This window comes from Lichenostomus cassidix, chromosome 26 (assembly GCF_008360975.1).
Source record: "Lichenostomus cassidix isolate B80296 chromosome 26, HeHo_3.0, whole genome shotgun sequence".
NCBI lineage: Eukaryota > Metazoa > Chordata > Aves > Passeriformes > Meliphagidae > Lichenostomus > Lichenostomus cassidix.
The window spans coordinates 1,987,998-2,010,772 of NC_139506.1; the positions used below are offsets into that span (position 1 = coordinate 1,987,998).

Below are 22,775 nucleotides of genomic sequence, written 5' to 3' on the forward strand. Positions count from 1 at the left end.
ATTTGTTGCCTGTCGGGAACCAGCGAGACACAGCTGGGGCAAAGCCAATCCTTCAGCCTCTGATGTGCAGCATGGATTTGGGGAAATTAAGAGTGCTGCCAGTTAATTCCATGTACAGAGCAGTGACACAGGGTGTGTTTGCCTGGGTTGGGCTCTGTGTGTGGCCCTGACTGACAGACAATTGCAGGAGAACTCATTTATTTGGGAAATGTCAGGAGATGCAGCCTGCAGGACTCTGAGGTAGGGGGAAGTTAATCTTTAGGGTTTTCCATCCTTCTCCACAGCTGCAAGTTCCAGGGGGATCCAAATGCACTCCCACCTCCACAGGCAGGAGAAGCAGGGCTATGGGGTGGGGTGTGAAGCTCAAGAATTGATAATGGGTAAAAACACTTCAGGGAACTGGACAAAAATTGGTTCCTGCCCATTGTGATGCTCCCTAAGTGATTCTCTCTCTCTCTCCTTCTCCCTCTGTCTTTGAGGAATCTCTCTGAAAGTTTTTGAACATGAGAAAAACACTTTAAATGTGGCATTTCCTGGCAAATGCCCACCCTGTGATCTGCATTAAAGCAGGGAAGGGATGCTGCTGGTGGGGAGGAGGTGGAGTGGGCAGGGGAAGTGCTGGGCTGTGAGAGCTGCAGGTGAAGCTGCCCAGTGGCCCCTGCAGCAGCCTGGGTGAGTCCCAGGAGCAGCACTGGAGCTTTCCTTGCCTTGGCCATCATGGAAAAGCAGGTCCAGCCTGAGCAGGGGCACTGCAGTGGCAGCACTGGAGACAGAACCAGCTGTGTACTGAAGAAAAAAACACTCCCCAAAAATTCTCTCGAGAGCCAGCAGCCGTGCTGGTGTGTGCTGGTGGTGCCCACTGCATCCTGAGGTGGTGCTGGAGACCCCCAGGGCCCATCCAGGACAATCCTTGTTACCTGTGGGGACAAGGTGACAGCTGAGTCAGGGTCGATGGACTGACAGGGACAAGCTGCCCCAGGAATGTTTGACCCCAAAGGGTTTTCTCCCAGCTGAGGAGTTTGCAGGGTGAAATCACTGTGATCTCTTGGGCAGCTGCACAGGCAGGGGCTCACAAGCAGGTTTTGGGGAGATATGGATTAAAAACTGTTGGTGTGACAAGTTCAGTGCCTTAAATCCTTGAGAGCTCAGTGCCAGAGCACCTCTCAGGATCTTGGTGGATGTGCCTGGTGTCCTGCCAGGACAGAGCCCGGCAGATAAATATCTGGAACACGAATGTATTGCAGTAGGGAAGACTGGCACTGAGCTGGCTTGTAGCCCCTTTGGGATATCAAATCATTAATGGGGGAAAATAGCTGCTTTTAATGTGAGCTCCTCCAGATCCGGAGCTTTTGGCCACACTCAGCATCAGTGACCCACAGGTGAGATTTCCCTGTTCTCCCTCCACCCAGGGTCAGCATCCCCCAGCCCCTCACCTCCTGTCCACAGCTTTCTTAGGCAGACCAGGTGCCAAGGTTTGGAGGAGCTTGTGGAATCGATGGACCAGGGAGCTGACACCTTCCAGCATTCCCCACACCTTCTTCACCCTGCAAAAGCAAACAGGCTGAGTTTAATGATGGATAAAGGCACCAGGAGGGGAGAGTGTTCATGGTAAATGCTCATTGTAATTCTCTTTTCCATAACCAGGTGATCCTCTGGTGTTCCCATTCCCAGCCTCCCTTGGATTTTGCCTTCAGGGAACACCAAATCCCTCTGTGTTTCCCTTCAGCTGCCCCACCACTGCTGAGGGCACAACACCTGCTTTGTGTGTCGTTCCCTGGTGCCTCTGTTGGGATGTTCTTACCCTTTCCTGAACAAAGCTGGGAGCCTGTAGGGCTGCAGCAGCACCTTTGCCAGAGGGTCCTGCAGTCCATTCACCTGCTCCTTCTTCCACAGGCCTGCACCCCAGAACGACAGCACAGCAGGAAAGAAAGATCAGGAATTAGAAACAATGCAATAAATGCAATAATTCCTCTTGTCCAGCTCAGGTAGATACCAAAACCCAGGCCAGACTCCAGCTTGAGCCACTCCTACAAAATCTCCTCCTGACAGAAATATTTACTGTAACAAATAACTCAATAATGTCTTAAACATAACACTGCTCCTCTTGAAGGCTGCAGCAGCCCTGAACCCAAGCTGATCACCCCAAGATTCTCACCTGGCAGGAAGTAAGGGCTCAGGCACTGAGGGACCCTCCTGTACAGCCCAGGGTGTGTCCCGTTGGACTGCCCAGAGTCGTTCTTCCCGCAGGTGCTGCCGAAGCGGAAATTGCCATCGAAGTAGTTAAAGCCAAAGGCATCTGGGAGACACAGAGAGAAAGGGAGGATGTGTGTGTGTGTCACACCTGGAGGTGTCCCTGGGGTCCTGGGGTGACACTTACTGTTCCTGTACAGGAAAAGGGCAGTGTCCTGGTAGCCCTGGGAGAAAATGTCATTCAAGACCTGCAAGGAAAAACACCTGAGGTCACTAAAGAGCCCAAATCCCAGCACTGCAGGATTTACCCTAAGCTGTTTGACTGTGGAGGGTTAGGATGGCCCATTTGGGAAGGCAGCAAGCCCTGGGTGGTTTCCAACCAAAGCACTGGTCAGAGAAACCCAGAGTGGTTTGGGTTGGAAGGGACCTTAGGGACCATCTGGTTTCATCTGGTCCCTTGCAGGTTGTGGACCCCAGCCCAGGCCATGGCCACCAGCATCTCCACCCAGACATGGCCACCCATCAGCCATGTCCCCCCAAAAAACATACTGCAAAAGCAGTGGGTGATGTCCCCACCCTTTGAAATCCCATTAATTAATGGTGGAGATTGATTGAGAACCTTAAATCTTGAGAAGGCAGGAGCAGCATGAATATTTTAACCAAAAGCAAGCTGGGAGAAGCCCTGGTGGGCTCACCATGGTGCTGGGCGGGAAGAGAGCATAGCTGATCCTGCACAGGTTCTCTATGGAGATCTGGATGCTGCCGTTGAAGATCTGGAAGCAGAAGAAGATGGCAGGGCAGTCGCGGGGACAGATGTCCAGCTCTCCGGTGAACGGGGACACGGTGATCACGGGCTCCTCCAGGCTGGACACGGGCTGCAGCCCAGTGAAACCTCCGTCCACGTAGCGCTGCGGGAGAGCACAGGGAGGGTTTGCTCTGGGGACCTTGGCAGTGTCCCTGAGCTGGGAACACTCCTGGTGACACTCCTGCCACTTTGTCCTCCCTTCCCACCTCCAACAGCATCTCTTCCCACCCATGCTCTGTATGCCTTTGCCTGCTCCTTCCCCTGCCCTGCCTGCTCCTCGACCAGATGCTGTAATCCACAGCAGTTACGAAACTGGAAATATGATTATTTTCATTCACAAAGCTTTGTACAACAATTTTTGGCAGTCAAGAGCCAATTCAGACATCACTAAATGCACAGTGTTGTACAACTTTCAAGTCTTGAGCTTGAGCAGTGAGCCCCCAACGTTTACTAATTCCCTGCAGATCCCTGAGGGATTGCTCACTGGGCAAGGAAAATGTCAATTGCTGTATTCCAAAAGGAATCTGGATTTACCACCCAGTGGAATTAGACATTGCATTTGGTGGAATTAAATGTTCATGGAGTAACAGTGCAGAGGGACCTCACAGCAATCACAGACTCCGGGATGGGTTGGGGGGGAAGGAACACTAAAGCTTATCCAATGCCACCCCCTGCCATGGCAGGGACACCTTCCACTATCTCAGGCTGCTCCAAACCCCATCCAACCTGGCCTTGGACACTTCCAGGGACCTTAGAGCTCCTTCCAGTGCCTAAAGGGGCTACAGGAGACCTGGAGAGGGACTTTGGAAAAGGGATGGAGTGACAGGACAAGGGGGAATGGCTTCCCACCACCAGAGGGCAGGGAGAGATGGGATATTGGGAATAAATCCCTCCCCATGAGGGTGGGGAGGCTCTGGCACAGGGAGCCCAGAGAAGCTGGGGCTGCCCCAGTCCTGGAAGTGAATGCACTGGAGAACACTGCTGAGCTCCTCCTTCCCTCAGACAAGCCCAGAGCACAGAAATGCACAGGGCTGGGGGAGGATCCTCCCACGAGCTCTCAGTATCTGAGCCGTGCAAGTCAGCACCTGAGCTGAGGGATGAACCTGCACTGCAGACAGGCCCTGCCCGGGATAACTGGGTTGTGTCTCAAGGTCCCACTGTGGGTGTCACTCAGACATCTGCAGGATCTGCTCACCCACTCTCTGTCCATGGGCAAAGCAGGAGAGGACTCTCCAGATGGCAATTCCACCCAGCTGTCATCTTAGGATGGGGTGAAGAACAAGTTGCAGGGCTTTGTCATCCTCCATCAACTAAAGAAAAAGCCTGGATACACCCATCCCTCCCTGCCTGGGGGTGTGTGAAGTTCAAACCCTGCTGGGAGAATGTGTTTTAGTGAAAATGTCACTCACCACTCCTCGGTAGGATGGAGGGATGAATCCACAGTAAATAGGAAGAAAGCAGCTGCAGAGGAGAGCCTGGGGAGGAGAGGTATTGCAGAAGTCAATATTCCTGTCAAAGTTCTTCTGGACAAAAGCTGTGGACTTGGCACCTGAAAATTCAGCCTTGGCCAAGTCTGGAGCCAGGCTGTCAGTGCCATGTGGGCTTTGCTGGAGACTGTGGCAAGAAAGGCTTCAGCAACAGGACAACATCTCATTTCATTAAAGTGGAAAACTCTTCTCTGGAGCAGGGCACCACACTGCATTTTGTAATTTTATAGCTGCCAGAATTCATAGTTGTAAATCTACACATCACTGTCTGGCACTGCCCTTTGGTGAAGCTTTGGGGCCAATTTCCATCTTTGTGGGGTTTTGGACAAAACCAAGACACCCTCACAAGGCATCCTCACCCTGCTGGGATTTGTCAGAGGTAAAGCCACTGGGGCATTTGCAACCTTTTCCCACCAATCTTACCAGCTGGCAATGAACAAACACCCCAAGCTCCTGGATTGCCTAGAGGAGACACCATGGGGTGAACTCCAACATTCCATGGAGTTGCCATCCTCTCCTGTCTGCCTGGGACAAGAGACCCAGTCAGCTCTGTTAGCGATTCTCCCCCCAGCAGATAATTTATTGGTTAATGAGCTGCTTGTTGTTTGGCAGCAGCTTTGTCCTGCTCTTTCTTCCTGGGAAAGTGCTAAGGCAACGAGGAAAATCACTGCCAGAGGGACTGAGAGGTGACATCAGCACTGACAGGGCTCTTTGCAAAGAGTCATTATTAGAGCCCCAGCATCAGCTGGATGAGGCTGGAAACAAACCTGCTGCTATTTTAGTATTTTTTCTTCCATCTGACCCTGGAGCTCGCATGTTCCTCCCTCCCTCCAAGCTCGTGGAGCCCATTGTGGTGGGACCACACAGAGCCTCCTGACACTCTCCCCACCTTGGGTAGCAAAGTGCAGTTAAAACCACCAACACTTAGGTACCTCCACCCCAGGCTGTCAGTGACCTTCCTACAGCACCAGGGGAAGGTCTCTGTACCTGAATGAGCTCCTCCTTGGAGCTGAACTCCGAGGCCATGACGTTCTGGCCATCAACCACCCTGGTGAGTGAGATGTGCAGCCTGCCCGAGGCCAGCAGGTAGGAATCCTCTGGCAGCATCCTCTGCAGGACAGTCTTGAGTTTGGCCAGCAAGCTGCACTTGGGAGACAGAGGGCCCAGGATGGTTTTCCTGACTTCTGTTGCCAGTGCAAAGAAAAACTCCTTTAGGTCGTCTGGAACAGAGGCAGATGGAGAGAATATCAATATCCCTGCTGCTCTAATGGTTATATTTTTAATCCTGTTTTTAACACTCCTCACAAATAAGGCTGCTTGCAGCGCCTCTGTGTGACCCCAGGGTGACACTGCTGCTACAGAGGGGACATTTTGGCAGGGCAGAAGGGGGGACATCACCCCTATAATGTCCTCAAAGGACATCGTATGGCAGTGTGACCCCACTGGAGAAATCCCTGTCTGCACCACTGGTAAGTCCTTAGGGTGTTCCTGGTAGGGATTAGGGAAAGGCTCCAGAGAGACCCAGGAAAGGGGACAGACGCTGAGCTATCCATGACAATGTGACCTGCACATCACATTCCTGCCCTCCACCTCAGGTTCTCCACGTGGGCAGCCCCAAGCTTCCCAGGGAGGACAAGGAGCACCTCCTCTGCTCAGGGCTTTCCTGCTGGCCGCGTGTCCTGGCTCCACATTGCTGGGATTCCCGGCTCGCCTGAGCTCCCCTGGCCACCTCCGGGGCTGCTGTTAGCCATGGCATGTGTCTGCACATCCCAGGAGCTGGATTAAAGGAGCAGAGCCCCGGCTGTGGGCTCAGGACACTCCTGGTTTTAAAGGTGATGAGGAGGAAGAGGAGTGCAGCAAGCCACTTGGGCAGCCTGATCCCATGGAGGGAATTTGTCCCTTTGCTGCCATGGGGAGCTCGCCTCGGGGAATGTCCCTCCTGGGGGGCTAAATTCTTGCAGTGAAAGCTTTTCCAAGGGGGGAAAAGCTTCTGCAGGGCTGCCAAGAGCTCTCCCTGCACCCCTGGGCTCGCTGGGACCCTGGCACGGCCCTGCAGAGGCTGGCTCAGCACCAAGGCTCTGCAGGGCAGAGGTTTCCGTGCCATCTCACGGCATCGTGCGGACAGACAGACGGATTAGGCGCTGTGTCCCGAGGCACCTCGGGCATTAGGAGGGGTTAGGAGTGTTTGAACGGATGGTGAGGCCGTGCAGGGCGAAGATTAACGCCGCCCGGGGTGACTCGGGCTCTGCGGGGATGCTGAGAGAGCAGGACATGTCCCGGGGAGGTGGGGCAGCCCAGGGCACTGTCTGGCTGCTCTGGGTCCTGGAAATGGGGGAGACATGGAAAAACTGTCCCCAAGCTGCCGGGTAGGAGGTGAGAGCCGAGCCTAGCTCTGGACGTGGCTTTGAGAGGGAGGGATGAGCAGCAATGGCACTGTCCCTGCCTGTGCCAGCTTGGTGACAAGCATGTCCCCACCAGCTGACCGGGGGGGTCAGGTCACCTCAGAGGTCACTTCTGAGTTCTGAGGAGCTCAGGGCTCCTCACCCAGCCCGGGGCAGGGGATGAGAATCTGCCTGCAGCCACCCCAAACACATTGCTCACCTTCTTTTCACCCCAATCATCCCCAGCATGGATATGACAGAGTTTGTGCCACTTGCATTTTCCTTGTTAGAAACCCAGCCCGAGTCATCGCTATCCAAAATGTCTTTTCTTCCTCTGGGGAAGATACTTTGGGCACAAGATCATCTCAGCACCTCTAAATGGATGGTGCCTTCACCCAGGGAAGCAGATGCCCAGGTCAGGACTGGTGGCCACAGCACAAGCAGTTACCAAATCTATTTTTACTTCTGAACAGCCCCAGCTCCACCCAGCACAGCAACAGGAGGAATCAAAAATTTTGGGGCCCTTGCTTATTTGTGGAGGAGTTCATCCCCACGTGGGCAGGAATGTTCCTTTCTGCCTTGTCTAAACATATTTGCCAATGTTTTGAATTATTTTTAGCTGCAGCAGAACAGTTCCAGCATCCACCAGAGGTTCAGGAACTGTGTGTTCCCTCCCGGCTTCCTCCATCATTATTTGGTCCCTAAAACCCTCTGCTCCTCCTAAATGTCCCCATTGCTTGGAGCACAACTTGGATCAGCCTTCAGAGCCTTAAGTCTTGTGTACACTTGTTTACACATTGGCACTAATTAGAAATATGGGAGGATGTGATTATTAAAAGTGGATTAACTGCTCTGAATTAATTCTACACATGGAGGATCTTCTTGCTGGAGGGGCCTGTTCCCACACTGTTGTTGAAAGAGGGTCAGAGGAAAACCTCTTTAGCAGGAGCCAGAGAAATCCCAGCCCAGGGTTGGAGCAGGACTGCTGTTCCTGCAGGAATGACCTGCTGAGAAGCTTTGGCCACAGGGAAAGGTGCAGCTGGAATGGGAATCCACATCTTCCCTTGCTCTGGGAAGGGTGAGTGGGATAACCCAAAGTGACATGCAAACAAGGCTGTCAGCTCTACAGACACCTGTGTGACAGCCACTCCTAGCTCAGGATCCCAAGGAACCTGATCCATAGGGAAAAGGAGGCTTTACATGGGCAAATCCAACCCAACAGCTGCACAGCCACCTCAGCACCCCCTGACCTCAGAGCACCAGGGCAGCAGGTCTGTTCCTCCAGCAGCAGCAGGGAAAGGAGCCAGCAGAATACAGGTAAACCCAGATTTTCCCCTGCAGGATCTGCCCACCAGCCTAGCCAGGGAACACTCAGGCTGTAAGAACCGGCTTTTTCAGCTTACACCACCCAAAACTGCACCGCAACGGCTGCAAACCTGCCAACACCTGGGCTGTCTGTAGTGAGCGAGGAGAGCTCCACCAGACCAGCCCCACGGCCCCAGCAGCTCCCCAAGGCATCACCCTGGCTTTCTGGAGCAAAACCCCCTTGTCTATGGAGCAAAAGCCCCTGGTTTTATGGAAGAAAATTCTGCTGTAAGGACTCGAGGCTGTGGTTTTCTTACCGAGGCCGACGCCGCACACGACGGCAGCGGCGATGAGCGAGCCAGCCGAGGAGCCATAGACCTTGCAGGCAGACTTGAGGAGATCAGGAGCCAATTCCAGCAGGGACTGCACCACCCCAACCTGGTACAGGGCCAGGAAGCCACTGCCCGAGAAGGAGAGAGAGAAGGGGGTGCTGGAAGCCCGGAGATCCTCCACAGCCATCTCGGGACCAAAGCACTGTATCCGGCTTGAGGTCTCTGGTTGTCCTTTTCCACCAGTTGAAGCTCAGGCTCTGCTCTCCTCTGCTCCCTCCAGGCTCATCTCTGGCTGCAGAGGAGTCCAGAAGATGGATTTTCTGCCTCCTTTTATGACAGCTCCCCGAGGCGTTGAGATTCGCGAGCTATTTTAATTGCCGCCTGTGCTAAAAACAGAAATTTTCCCCTGATCGAAGCAGCTCACATAATCCTCAACCACAGCCAGCTCGGATGCTCAGGGCTGAATCAGGGCTCCCCTCTCATGCCAAGGTGTCTGCAGTGCCCCAGGTGCCCTCCTGGAGATGGTCCTGGTGTCACTGTGCCTGTCACACTTGGAAACATCCGTGCAAAAATTCCTCTTTGCTTCGTGCTTTCTTCATCAAAGGGTGTTTTCCTAAATAGGATTCTCCATCAATCCCAGCTTAGGCACAGCTCAGTACTGAGTGAGTAAAGGCTTGTATAAGACACTTAAAGCCAGAGGGTGTTACACAAGGGGTGGATGCAGGGCGTTTCGCTGGGTTAGGTTTGGAAATATTCCCTATTTTTGCTCCCTGTTGAAAGGGTTTTGCCCTCGAGTGACTGTTGGATGTTGTTTGCAGGTGAAAAAACCAAAGAGTTGGATTTGTTTCTCTCTCCCCCCTCAGTAAGGCCCTACAGCAGCACCATGTTCCCCAAAACTGTGGTTATTGAACCAAAATCAAACTGCTTTTGGACTGTCTGCATTGCCTGGGGCATAGTTAAAAAACCAGGGAGAAATGCAGTGGATTTCTTGTCTTTTCAGCCTTAATGATCTAATGCTGCTGCCAAAATGCAGAATAAAAATTGCCATTTTAACAGATGTATTTATTAAATACTGGTAAATATTGTGTCGTTTCTGTTGTCCAAATCCCTAGAGCTGCATGCTGAGAGGAAACATTCTGTGGGTTAGGATTTGGGCTGATATATCCCACAATGTGGGCATGTGGGTGAGGAACAGGCTGTCCTTCCCTGTCCCATGCACCAGCCTGGCCAGGACACTGCAGGGAAACACAGGATGGTCCCAGCATCCTACACCACCTTTGCAATGCTCTTTCACCCCAAATTTTCACACTTTTTTCCCTGCTTTCTCCAGCCATCGCTGTGTCCCCCTGACAGGAATTATGTCCTGGGAGCAAAGTCCCCCATGCTGATGTGCAAAATGTCCCTGGGGTGAAGTGTCACCAGGAGCTGCCTGGAACCCCCCAGGGAAATGTCACAGCACGGCCAGGGGTGGTCTCTGGTGCTCCCTGGACATCAGGACACACAGGGGCAAGTGGCCAGCTCCAAGATATATTGAATAATTATTGGGATTATCCTGGAGGTGAGCAACTGCCTGAGTTAGGGCTTTTAGATCCACAGCCTTACTGGAGCCTCTAACTTCTTGTCTTTCCAGTGTCTGATGTTTCACATTATCTCCTCGCTGGGTGAGTCTCCCACACATGCCAGCTCTCCCCCAGTCACCTGGAGAGATCAGAGCTCTGATCAGTGATTCATGCCATTAGCTCCTCCAGCCCCTGGGAAAGAAAATCCCTCCATTGGAAGGACTTTTCTCCAGCACTGGCAAGTTCATGAAGGACAAAAGGATCACCTCTTGCTGTGACTGGTCCAGACATGCAAAAGAATCAGAAGTGCACGAGGGTTTGCAGGCTGGAACAAGCTGTTGCCTTATTCCCTGTGCATTAATTGTTCCTATTGTTCACCTCAGGCCCCGGAGAGCCCAGCAGGCTCTGCATAAATCAGTGTAGGATGCTCCTGCTTCACTCAGCCCTTGCACCTCCTCAGCTGTGCCCAGACCTGACTGCTGAGGTTTGGGAAAGGAATGAATGGTCTGTGGGATCCCAAGGCTTTGGGGACATGGATCTGGGCAGGGAAGGGCTGCTTCTGTCCTGTGAGGACTCTGCTTCCCCATTTTCTTTTACTTAGGGTTTTACAAGGACTGAGAAGGTCAGGTCCTCCCAGAGAGGATGTGCTGGGCAGACCAGGGCTGTCACCAGTGGCCCACAGGGGACTGTCACCCCCATGGCACTGACACAGACCCATACATTTGTTTGCCACCACCATCACCTCCAACCCACCAGGACATCCCTCTGCACACTGCAAACCCCAGAACTGCATCTCCTTCACCCCAGGCCAGGGGAGCTCTCCTCTGTCCACACACAGCTCTGTGCTGCAGTGTCCCACAGGGGCTTCTCCAGGAGGGCTGAGGTGTCACATCCCCCTGCAGCCTCACCTGCTGCCAACGCCACGGCCTGGGACAGCATCCAGGAGGCATCATCCTGCCTGGCTCAGCTCCATGCTCCCGTGAGATGAAACCCTGTCATCATCCTCTTAGCGACAGCAAATTTTGCATTAATTGGCTCATTAAGTGGCGGGCTGATTTGCTAAGCTGCCCTCCCCCCCCCCCCAGGCTCTCCAAAGCAGGATTAGTGACGACTTTGGAGAGGCAGGATCCTGGCAGCAGCCTGGGATGGTGTGGGGAGGAAGCCCCAGGCAAACACGGAGCCCTGGGTGGGCTGGGGGCTGTGCAGGGCTGTGTTTTGCCCGGGCAGAGCAGAGCCCAGATGGCAGTGTCTGTGAGCCAGGGATTGTCGTGCGAGGCGATTGTCTTCGCCGTGGGAAGCCACAACAGGGTGTTTAGGGAAGGATGAAGGTAATGCCCAGAGCTGGAAATGGCTCAAACCCCCAGGACTAATAACTCGGCCTTCTTTAAAACCTTCTTAATATCTTCAGTGGCCACAGGCAATCAGGTCCCAATTTTATAACCTGGAGATTAATGCAAGGTGCTGGAATCACTCCCTGGAAGGGACCTGGGCTCCAGAGGCCACCAGCCCTGGGATGGTGCTAAAAACTGCTAAAAACAGAGGCAGCTGTGGCTTCTCCCAACATCATCCCACAGCACCCAGCTGGGGCAGCTCCCCTGCACAAGAGGCTCCTGCTCTGGGTTGGGTTTTTTGGGAGAAGGAGCTGGGCAGGTTTGACTTCTTTTTCCCCCAGCACTGCTGCCCCAATGGCTGGGAAAAGGGAGGAGGAGGAGGAGGAGAAAAGTACTGGGTTCAGCTGTTGGAATAGCACAGGAGAAGGGAATGGGAGTCACCAGTTTTCCTCTCCGGTGTTTCACCTGGCAGGTGCATCCCACGTGCTGATGGGAGATGATATCCTCTGGGATAGAGGTTATCTGACTTCCCTCTGGGCAGCCAGTGAGGAGACAGAGCCCTTTTGTGCTCCATGCAAATCCCAACCCATCCCTGGCGCCGCAGGAGCTCAGATGCAAAACAAGCTGGGGCATCCTGTGATCCTCTGGCCACATCCCAGCACATCCCAGCACATCCCAACACATCCCAACACATCCCCAGCACATCCCAGCATATCCCAGCACATCCCAGCACACCCCCAGCACATCCCAACACATCCCAGCACATCCCAGTCCATCCCAGCACATCCCAGCACATCCCAGCACATCCCAGCACATCCCAGCACATCCCAGCACATCCCAACACATCCCAACACATCCCAGCACATCCCAGTCCATCCCAACACATCCCAGCACATCCCAGCACATCCCAGCACATCCCAGCACATCCCAACACATCCCCAACACATCCCAGCACATCCCAGCACATCCCAGCACATCCCAACACATCCCAACACATCCCAACACATCCCAGCACATCCCAGCACATCCCAGCACATCCCAGCACATCCCAGCACATCCCAACACATCCCAGCACATCCCCAGTACATCCCAGTACATCCCCAGTACATCCTAGCACATCCCAACACATCCCAACACATCCCAACACATCCCAGCATATCCCAGCACATCCCAGCACATCCTCAGCACATCCCAACACATCTCCAGTACATCCCAGCACATCCCCAGAACATCCCAGCACATCCCCAGAACATCCCAGCACATCCTCAGCACATCCCAACACATCCCAGCACATCCCAGCACATCCCAACACATCCCCAAAACATCCCAGCACATCCTAGCACATCCCAGCACATCCCAGCACATCCCCAGCACATCCCCAGCTCCAGCTCTCCCTGCCCTGCTCCCAGCCCAGCTCAGTCCCTCTGGCTCCAGGCAGGGAACGGGAATGTCGGGACTGTTGCAAACGCACCAGGGCGGTTTCAGTTTCTCCCACAAAGCTTCCCAGGTTGGTTCCCAGCCAAAAAGAATCGTGGTGCTGACGCTGCACTTGTTGTTGGCAGGAGCCAGGAGTGGGATTTGATGCTTTTCACGCTCCTAATTAGCCCGGGCTAAATGAGATGGAGACCCTGCAAGGTATCCCCCCTCCCTCAGCAGCCAGGGGCTCAACCCTGTGTCTGTCAAACGAGTCCCTGAAGGCTTTGGGGACATGGATCTGGGTGGGGAAGGGCTGCTTCTGTCCTGTGAGGGCTCTGCTTCCCCCTCTTCTTTTAGTTAGGGTTTTACAAGGACCGAGCAGGTCAGATCCTCCCAGAGAGGAGGTGCTGGGCAGACTGGCACTGTCACCAGTGGCCCACAGGGGACTGTCACCCCCCATGGCACTGACACAGACCCACACATTTGTTTGCCACCACCATCACCTCCAACCCACCAGGACATCCCTCCTGCACACTGCAAACCCCAAAACTGCATCTCCTTCACCCCAGGCCAGGTCCAACCTTGCAGGGGAGGTGCTCCTGCTGGTGTCACCACACCGAGCCCTGGCAGCCCCACCCACCAGCCCCGAGCTGCCTTAATCCATGGCCCTACTTAGGGGTCTGGGCGAAGATTAGCTGGAACCATTCCCAGTGATTAGGGTTTAAATCGCTTTGACATTTCACATCTTCTTAGAGCTCCTAGGTGAGACCCCAGCAGCTGTAAATCTCCTCAGTCCTCGAGGGAGTTACAGAGCCTGCACTGCTCAGGAATGAGCTTTACTCTGTTCTTGGTGTGAGATCAAGCTGCTCTGGACAGTAAATCTCCTTCTGCTGGAAAGGGAATGCCTATAAATTGTAAAAATGGCAGGACAGCACCGTGGATCTGCTCTGAGAGTCCTTTGTGCCATTCCCTTGGAATTTGGCTGGAAAAGGAGCATCCCACAGCAGCTGGAGCGAAGCAAACATTATTCCATCTACAACACAACACCCAGCAGACAAGCCTGGCTGGCATTTAGGCACCGATTTATTTGAGTTTTAGGGTTTGTTCCCTGGATTCTTGGCTGGTAGCAGAAACTAGAAAAATTATGCTTTACATTCACAAATAGAAAATTAGAAAAGCAGGTAAATAAATACATGTACACAAAAAGCAACAACCCCTGAGGTTCAACACAAGCACTTGGCTGGAGGTAAATACAAATTCAGGTTGAAATTTGGGCTCTGATTGATTTACAGACTCTTCGCCCCCAGCCAGGTGGGGTTTAAGCATTTCACACTGCTGGCACTCTCGTGGGGGTTTTCCTTAAAAGATTTTCCATCTACAGCTCAGATGTTAACCCCACATCCAGGTCACCATCAGAGATTCTCCTCCCACCGCTAAATCTTCCTCCTTGGCTTCCCAGGGACCAGAGGCCCTGCAGAGCAGCTGATGTCAGTCTGGGCTGTCACAGTGGTCTGTCATGAGCTTTTCTCTCTTCTGCTGAGACAAAACAAAACATTCTTAGAATCACAGAATGCTTGGGATTGGAAGGAACCTTTCAAGCTCCTCCAGTTCCACCCCATGCTGTGTGCAGGAGCACCTTCCACCACCCCAGGTTGCTCCAAGCCCTGTCCAACCTGGAACACTTCCAGGGCTGGGGCAGCCACAGCTTCCCTGGCCACTTGCCCAAACTCACTGGGAGCTCAGGCCCAGGCTCATCCTGCTCCTCACCTGCAGAATTTTGCCGTAGGGTGCAAAGGAATCGTCCAGGTAGCGCGTGCCGAAGCCCATGATCCTGTTCACCGCCTGGCTGCAGATCCCTGCCACCGTGGCTGTCAGATGGACTGTGTAGGCAAACTGGATCTCCTGGGGGTTGACATCAGCCCTGCTGGCCGTCAGCTCCCCCTGCACATAGGCATCTGCCAGGCTCTTGAAGGAGCTGTAGGACATGTCCCTGAAGAAGAGCTGCAGCCGAGCATCCTCCCTCACCTGGTGGGAGACAAGAGAATACTTGTTGAGTATAATGCTTGTTGGATATAATACTTGTGTATAATATTTGTTGTGAGGGAGTGATTCTGTGTGTCACCCTCGTGGTGATGCATTCACTCCACACCAGGACTGTAGCTGGGGGAGGACAGACAGACAGCCATGATCACACCCAGGAAAGGAATTAAAAGTTGCCATTTCCTTGATTTTATGGAGTGTTTTCCTGCCCCGGGGAAATGATGTTGTTGTATTTATTTGACAGCAGTGCAGAGCTTGGCCCAGATTCCCTCAGCCCGTGCAGCTGCCCACAGCTCTCACCTGCCTGTCCAGCTCATCTCCTGCACTCCGGAGCAAGGCAACGATTCTCCTAATGGCTTCATCTGGAGAGAGAGACACCACGTTATCTCCAGCCCATTGTCCGAGCCTCACACACCCAGATGCTCTGCTTAGCCCCCAGGAAAAATTCCCTGAGCAATGTTTATCCACCTCCATCCTTCCAAAACCCATTTCAGCCTATTGCCAAATGCCTTGTTACCCTCGTTACCCTCAGCCAGCAAAAATTTTGAATGCCTTTGAATCTGCCTCTGAATTTTGTCTTTTGTGTGGTCTAGTGGAAGGTGTCCTTGCCCATAGCAGGGGGGCTGGAATGAGATGTTCTTTAAAGTCTTTTCCAATCCAAACCCATTCTGGGGTTCTCTGAATTTCAAACCCTGGTGGTGAAAATCTCGAAGTCTTCGCCCAACTGTTGGGTTCCCAACACCCTGTAGATCAGGGCTGAGCAGGGCTGGTTCCTGCACAGATTTGTTCCCAAGGCCAACACTCACCAACGCCATCAGTGCCGGGGGGCTGTGGGGATTCCCCACGCTCTCCTGCTCTGTCCCCGCGGCTCTCGCTGCCCTGCACGATCAGCCCGATCTCCTCCGACACCTCAGCGTAGTATCCCTCCGGCCGCTCCGCCCCTGCCGGGACACAGCACACATCCGGGGTGAGGATGGCTGCTGCCAGACCGACCCGCAGCGCAGAGCTGTCACCGCATGCAGTGCCAGCGCCCTGCCCGGATTAGCGCATTCCGAGGGTGAAGGAAGCAGCTGCGCTCCCTAACCTGCCCCAAATCCTCCAAAGCTCGTCGGCAATGCCCTCGGCAGTGTTTTGTCACGGGAAGGGCCGGGCTGGTCACCCGCGGGCTCTGCCACGCCAGCTGCCCTCACCTGTCCCCACGGCAAACCTCAAGCAGCTTAGCGATGGCCCTAGAGTGGCTTAGGATCTAATCGCAGGTCTCAGATGCAGGTTTAGACTAAACCACCGTGACCCTTGGTTGCCAGAGGAGGAAAACCTTGTGCTTGGGTGATTCTGCCAACAGCTGGCTTGGGGTGGCTGTGCTCCAAGCACGGGGAGGACAGCCCTTCCTGGGGCAGCAGGTTGGGATTGGATTCTCCAAAACCTATCCCAAGCGCCAGGAAGCCCTGGGAGGGGTTAGAAACCAACCCTAAACATGATGGCTCTCCCCAGAGAAGGCCAGCAGAGGTGGGTCAGGGTTGGGGTGGGGTGTTGGGTCCCACCTGGCTGGGCTGGGGTCAGGACATGCCGCAGGGGAAGGCAGCTGGGGCGCTTGCTCCTCGCCCCTGATCCCGGCTCTCCGCGCTCCTCCTCGCCGTGCTTCTTCAGCGAGAAAACCTTCTTGAGGCTGGGTTTCTTCTTCAGGGCTCTGCCCGACGGTGGGGACGTGCTGGAGTCTACTCTGTGTTTTTTGGCTCCTTCTGGTTTGGAGCCCTGAGGAGCTTTGCAATCTTTCTCCTTTGCTTTTTGCCCTGCGTTTTCCTTCTGCTCCTCAGGGCTCTTCTTGAAGAAGAGATTCAAGAAGCTTTTCAGCCAGGTTGGTTTTGAACCCGAGTGTTGTGTTTTGCCCTGGGAAGAGTTTTTTGTGCTTTTCCTCTTGGGCTTCATCTCCTCTTTAGGCACCTCCTGGGAAGCTTTGCTGTCATCATCCAAAGCCTCTTCCAGGTCTGGTGCTTTGAGTCTCTCCTCCTGCTCCTTCCTGGGGCTGGTTTTGGCACCTGAGTATGTGCAGAAATCACTTTCTGACCGCTGTAGCCCATCTGTTTTCCTCCCTCGCCTTCCATTTTTCTCCTGGAGGTGTTTTTTGGCCGCCAGTGAGTTTTCATGGCAGCTCAGAGAGCGCTTGACATAAATCTCCAGCACTTTCTTCGCCTCTCGCCTGTCCAGTGAGAGGATCTTGCCCGAGGGCTGCCTCCCCACATCCCACCGAGGCATTTCCCCAGCCAGAGCCTGGGTGTTGCTGTGGAAAAAAACAGTATTTTCAGCCTGGTTTTTGCCTTCTCCAGGTCACTGCACTTTCAGGTTGGGCCTGATGGAAACCTCTCCCATTCTGGCACCCAGGGGTGCTGTGGCTGTTTGTGTTCCTGGTTAATGATCTGTTGGTTTTATGGTTGTTATCTGAGCGCTCCTGATGCAGACAGTCCACGTGGGGTTTTACAGCCACAGAGTCTTTGATAAAGGAACCGAAACCGTGGGGAGGGGAGAGATGGGCTGGGAATGTCCCAGAGGGGAGCCTGGCCATCAGCCAGGGGGTTGGATCAGGAAGGACATCACCCAGACACCATCCCACCACCCCATGGCTATATGGTCCTACACTCTGATGGAAAACAACACCCCAGGAGCACCCAGTGAGCCACACAATGCAGAATTTAGGGTATTTCCTTAAAGTATTGGCTGCTATAAGTCATCCCAGCCCCTGGAGAGGCCAGGGAATGTGGGCTCTTGGAAAAACCCTCGATCACCTCACAATGATACAGCCTTTTCATGATCTCCTGCCAGCACAGGGCTGAGAGTGGAGCTCAGAGCACCAATCCTTGCCTTTCCCATCACCCTTTTTCTCTACCTTTATGAGCAAAATTCAACCAAAGACTCTGCTATCGGGAAACCAGAGTCTTGATGGTGCCTTGTTCTGGTTTTACCTCTGAAACCAATTTCACCCTTCAGAGAACTATACCCAAACCAGGCTTTCTCCTCCAGTGAACAGCACATGGGGAACCAGCAGCAAAATCTGGGCCGCACAACTTGTACAGAGCACCCTGGAGTTGGGAATCACCCTCTGTTCAGGCTCCAAGAGCATCACCCCAAAACACAGCACACCCACCCTGCTTTTGGGATGAGAAAGGCAAGTTTCCTTCATCCAAGCCAACACCAAAGCCCGCCAACCACTCAATAATCAATAATTCCACTAAATTTCATCCCGGCGAAGCCATGACCCCATCCTACTTCGATTGATTCCACCACATTATTCATTTGCTGGTTTGTTTTTTACCTTTCCATCAGTATTTCTTCTCCTTTGGACACAGATCAAGACCAGCTCCTTGGCCGTGGGCGCTGTGGGATCTCAGGCTCTCCTGGGAGGTGCCTTTTTATACCCAAGCTGGTGGCTGAGTTCAGTCCTATTTTTAGCAGCCATTCAGGTGGGAGAGCAGCCAACACTTCCGCCTGGGATCCTCGCTATCACCGCCCTCGTGGTGGAGAGCAGCGGGCGTGAGTTTCACTGGAGGAGAAAACGACTTCCTTATGACAAGTAGCAGCAAAACAACCTGGAATCACCTGTCACCCGGTGTAAGCACTGCCCTTTGAGACCAGCTATCTCCTGCAGCTGTTTGGCTTTGGGTTTGGCTCGGTTTGTTGTTTTTTGCTGGGTGTGATGCCCTAGCTGGGCTCATCTGGGTTGTTTTTGTGAGGGGAAGTCACAGTTTTGTGGGACGAGCGGGGTTTCGGTGCAGGAAGCAGAGTGCTCTGCTCACATCCTGGGAGCTCCCCGGCGGCTATTGTGGGACTACAGACACTCTGGGACAGGGCACTGCGGCTGAAACACCCTTGAAATCCACCCTGGGGTCCTTCAGACAGCCTGGGGAGCTTCAGACAGCTCCCACCTTAACACATGAACTCACACCCTGAATCCTTCCCACCCCCGTGGATTCTGAAGGATTCCCACTCAGCCTCACCCAGGGATGGACAACCTCCCACCAGGCAGACCAACGCCTACAAACCACCCCCGGGCAGAGCAAATGTGACCCCAAAGCTCCGTTAGGCCACCCCGTGCCCCTCCCGCTGCTGTGGCATCCTCCGGCAGGTGCTTCCCGCTATTCCCCATCTCCGCTTTGCCATCTGATGGCAGAATTCCGCACTGCAGCTCGCAGGGATGGAGCTGGCCGCCGATGCTTTTGCCGGGCGGCAGCTGCAGCCACGCAGGCTTTGGAAAATCCCCTTTTGGAAAACCCCTCGGGAAGATTTCCACCCCGGCAGCGCCGCATAGTCTGTGTGCAGCTGGGGTGATGTGCAGCCAAGGTGTCTCCTGGATAAAAATGGTCTTTTCCTGATGCAGAGTTCAGCTTGCTATCAGAACGCTGCAGGATTGTTTTATTTCTGTTTCTATAAACTCTCTGTGCCGCAATTTCCTATGACTGGGAGAGATCCAGACCACATCCCTGCATTTCTCCTGAGCCCACATGGCTGAATCAGAGTCTGGTATTGATCAGGAATTACCTGGCTCGTTTTTCAGCATCCCCATCTACTGATCAATAACTAAACCCTCAGAGAGGAGCTCCAGGCTGCTCCCCAGCTCTCGTCCACATCCTTCCATAAGCAAGTCGATTCCAGGGGCTGAGGAGGAGTTTCACAATCGATTTTGTTGTTTTTTTCCTCTGCAACATCGATTAAGTGAAAAGCCACATCCAATCAGGCCATGGGGGTCAGTTTGGCCATCTCCAGGTTGGAGATCTTGCTGCTGGTGATTCCCCAAGGCTGAGTCCAAACCCCATCCCTGCTCACAGAGCTCCTCATGATGAGCTGGGAATCAGCACTGGTGTTTGGCCTCTTTGCAGCAGCATTTCCAGACATAGCCTGCAGATGGGAGAGCCAAATTCCAGGGAAAATCTTGACCTGAAAGCTCAGATCCCTCCTGGGATTTGGGACATATTCAAACCTAATGGGAGACAGGCACAAGAAAAAGATGCAAGAGACTGAGATGACCAACAGCCCATTATCAGAGATCTGGATCCAATGTTTTCATCCACTTTTCTTATCAGTGTTGGGAGAGAATGAGGAAGCTGGCAGGAAATGTGGTCGTGGGGAGGGAGCACACAAGGCTGGGGGTGGTGTCTTCAGGCCAGTGATACGGGAGGGAAAAGCAGAACTAAACCCGTGGGGACACAGCAGGGGATAACCAGCTTCAGTGCAGGAAATTGCTTCAGAAGATGGAAAACAACCCAAGGGAGAGGCATTCCCCACATGGAGCTCTAGGTGCAGAGGGTGACAACGGGCTCAGAAGAAAGCAGGGGTGAAAGCACCCAAATTTCTGGGGTGAGAATTGGACATCAGGAAAACTCTCCTCTGCAGGAAGGTGGGACAATGTCAGGTGGGTGTCTAGAGGGATTGGGAATCACTGCCCTTGGAGATCTTCTGGGCTTGGCCAGCCAAAGCCACAGCCAACACGGCCTGGTGTAGGAGGTCACTGTGTTTTATGTGGACCTCAAAGGTCTCTTCGAGGCAACAACCAGCTACGAGCCAATAACCTGGGCACAGAAATACAGCAGTTCCAGATCTGATCCGTGGTGGGGGTGTTGAGGGGAGAGCCTGAACCATGACAGGGGTGAGGAGGAGAGACCCTGAACCATGTCAGGGGTGAGGAGGGGAGAATTTAAACCATGACAGGGGAGTTGAGGGGAGAATTTAAACCATGACAGGGGTGTTGAGGGCAGCCACTGCTCCCTGCACCAGCCCCAGCTGGGATGAGGCACAGCCAACACAGGGCCTTGGTGGAAACCTCTCAGCCCAGTTGTGCAGATCCTCAGATCCAAGAGAGTGGTGGCCAGCAGCCCCCAAAGCAAACCCTCTTTTCCTCCAGCCCTGATGTGGTTTAACTACTTTCCCCAGCGGATGAACAATGTGCCCCAAACACCACTGGATGTGGGGCTGCTGAAGGGTGGCTGATGTTCTCCAGGGAATGAAACACCTGGAAAGCTTTGGGAAAGCCCACATGAGGCACCTGCCTGTGTTTCCCAGCCCCTGAACTCTAGCCATGCCACAAGCCAGCCCTGGGCTGTCCCTGCCCACAGCCCCACACCAAAGTCCCCAGCACAGGTGGCAGTTTCTCTGTTGTTTACTGACAGGGATGGGTCCCTGTTCTGGGAAAACAGCAGGTTTACAGCTCTCCTGCTCTGTTTATTGCAGGGAAAGAAACCTGCTGCTCCAGGAGGAACAGCAAAGCTCCTAGGAGCATGGAAAAAGCTCCTCAATCCAGCCCATCCTTGCAAAGGTGCCCTTGGATTGTCACCCTCCAAGACCCCTCCGGAGCTGCTCAGGGTGGCACAAAATAGGGCTGAGGGCTTTTGGCAGCTGCCCAGGCAGGAGAGGAAATCCCCAGCCAAGCCCAGAGTGATCTTTAGTCATCCCAGTAAAAGCAGGTAAAGAGAGGTCACCTTGCGTGCTCCTGAGCACGGCACAGGAACCAGGGCCACCAACTGGCACCAGCTCCAGCAAAACAAACACGGGTGGAAGGAGCAGTGGGATCCTCAGGAGCCATCAAGGCTGTCTCCACAGCAAGAAAGTGGAGTGGAAAGAGGAGATCAGGCAAAATGCACCCATGGCTCATATCCCAGTGCAGTAGCAGGCTGGGACAGTGGCCAAGGAAGGATATCTGCTGTCCCACCAAAGCTGTTCCTCAGGGCTGGGCAGGACTTGCACTTATTTTGATAGATTTCACCCCAGGAATTATCTTGTTAGACTCTTGCCTGGGACAAAATGTACCCTCTTTGGAGGGAAGGACAAGGTCTGGGTGCTTCACTGCACCTTCCTTGTGTGGGGTGGGTGCTGGGTGACCTCCAGCCTCCCCTAGCAGGGACTGTGGCCTCCCTTCCTGGCCAGGATGTGCCCCAGGCTCTGACCTTACACTCATTAGCCCCACGAGAGCTTCTCATTTCCTTCTCCTCCACCACTCAAATTTTCAAGCACCTCTGTTTTGCCAACGAGCTGGTGATTTTTGCTGGAAGTGACTCTCCTCAGCCAGTTTTCTGGAGCTGTTTTACTGCTGAAGCTTTGCCAGCTAGCCACCACCCCTCCCACCACCATCTGGTGTGGCTGCAGCCCACCAGCATCTCCAGGCTGCAGTTGTAAAGTACTTTTGGAGGAGCAAGACCAGTTGCAGCCAAAGGAACTGTAGTTTCAGGCTGGCACTAACCAATTTTGGTGGAAACCTCATGGTGCAAGCATGAGTCTGTGCTGTGCTCACCCATCAGCTGCTGAGCAGCTCAGACTGGTGACCTCTGGCTTAGGAGCTGCCAAAAGGTCCTGGGGACAAGATCTGGGTGCTCACAGGAGCTGGTTTTAAATGAGGAAAACTTGGATTTTTCCCAATTTCAGACCTTCAAACAGCAAGAAGTGAGATGTGCAGCCTTACACAGTCACAGAATTTTATTTCCTCTGTGGAAAGCAAAGTGAAAATAGTAGTGAGTATTTTCTGTTTTCACACACACACAGACACTCTGTTCACTCCAGGTATTCCTGCTTCAAACTCAAAGCAAATAACCACATATCTAACCATGAGTGAGGTCACATTCATTACTGGCTTTGTTTCTTTTCACATTATTTAATCAGCTAATTACAAAAGTCATTACCTAGAGGGAAAGGAGTTAAAGTGAGCATCAGCTTAGGGCAGCCATGGAGCCTGGAGCTTCAGGCAGGCCTGATCCAGACAGGTATTTCAGCAACTCCTAACCCTAATCCCAGGAGCAACATCACAGGGAGACTCCAGCATGTCTGCAGTTCCAGTTTGTGCTCAAGGCAGGGCAGTGGCTCAGATTCAGGGCAGCACATCCACACTTGGGGACAGACCTTGCTGCCAGATCAGTGCAGCAGATGCTCAGCCTGGAGCTCATGCTCTGCTCT

General features: G+C 53.5%; 2 protein-coding genes across 3 annotated transcripts; both read right to left on the reverse strand.

Moving 5' to 3' along the window:
- Positions 1 to 181: 181 nt before the first annotated feature.
- On the reverse strand, positions 182 to 9,156 carry PNPLA1 (patatin like domain 1, omega-hydroxyceramide transacylase). 2 transcript variants are annotated; one of them, XM_085082924.1, is made up of 9 exons: positions 8,486 to 9,156; positions 5,470 to 5,702; positions 4,405 to 4,470; positions 2,886 to 3,098; positions 2,378 to 2,438; positions 2,156 to 2,296; positions 1,802 to 1,895; positions 1,434 to 1,544; positions 182 to 917 (listed from the first exon to the last, which is right to left on the reverse strand). In XM_085082924.1, the coding sequence occupies exons 1-9, from the start codon at positions 8,685 to 8,687 to the stop codon at positions 914 to 916; spliced, it is 1,125 nt and encodes a 374-aa protein (XP_084939050.1). In that variant the 5' UTR covers positions 8,688 to 9,156; the 3' UTR covers positions 182 to 913. The 2 variants fall into 2 exon arrangements, with proteins under 2 accessions (XP_084939050.1, XP_084939051.1); XM_085082925.1 differs by lacking the exon at positions 182 to 917 and having other exon boundaries at positions 1,430 to 1,544.
- Positions 9,157 to 13,871: 4,715 nt separating this feature from the next.
- BNIP5 (BCL2 interacting protein 5) lies at positions 13,872 to 18,344 on the reverse strand. The gene is made up of 6 exons (XM_085082955.1): positions 18,154 to 18,344; positions 16,388 to 17,124; positions 15,653 to 15,787; positions 15,147 to 15,208; positions 14,574 to 14,831; positions 13,872 to 14,339 (listed from the first exon to the last, which is right to left on the reverse strand). The coding sequence occupies exons 1-6, from the start codon at positions 18,159 to 18,161 to the stop codon at positions 14,295 to 14,297; spliced, it is 1,245 nt and encodes a 414-aa protein (XP_084939081.1). The 5' UTR covers positions 18,162 to 18,344; the 3' UTR covers positions 13,872 to 14,294.
- Between the last annotated feature and the right edge of the window lie 4,431 nt (positions 18,345 to 22,775).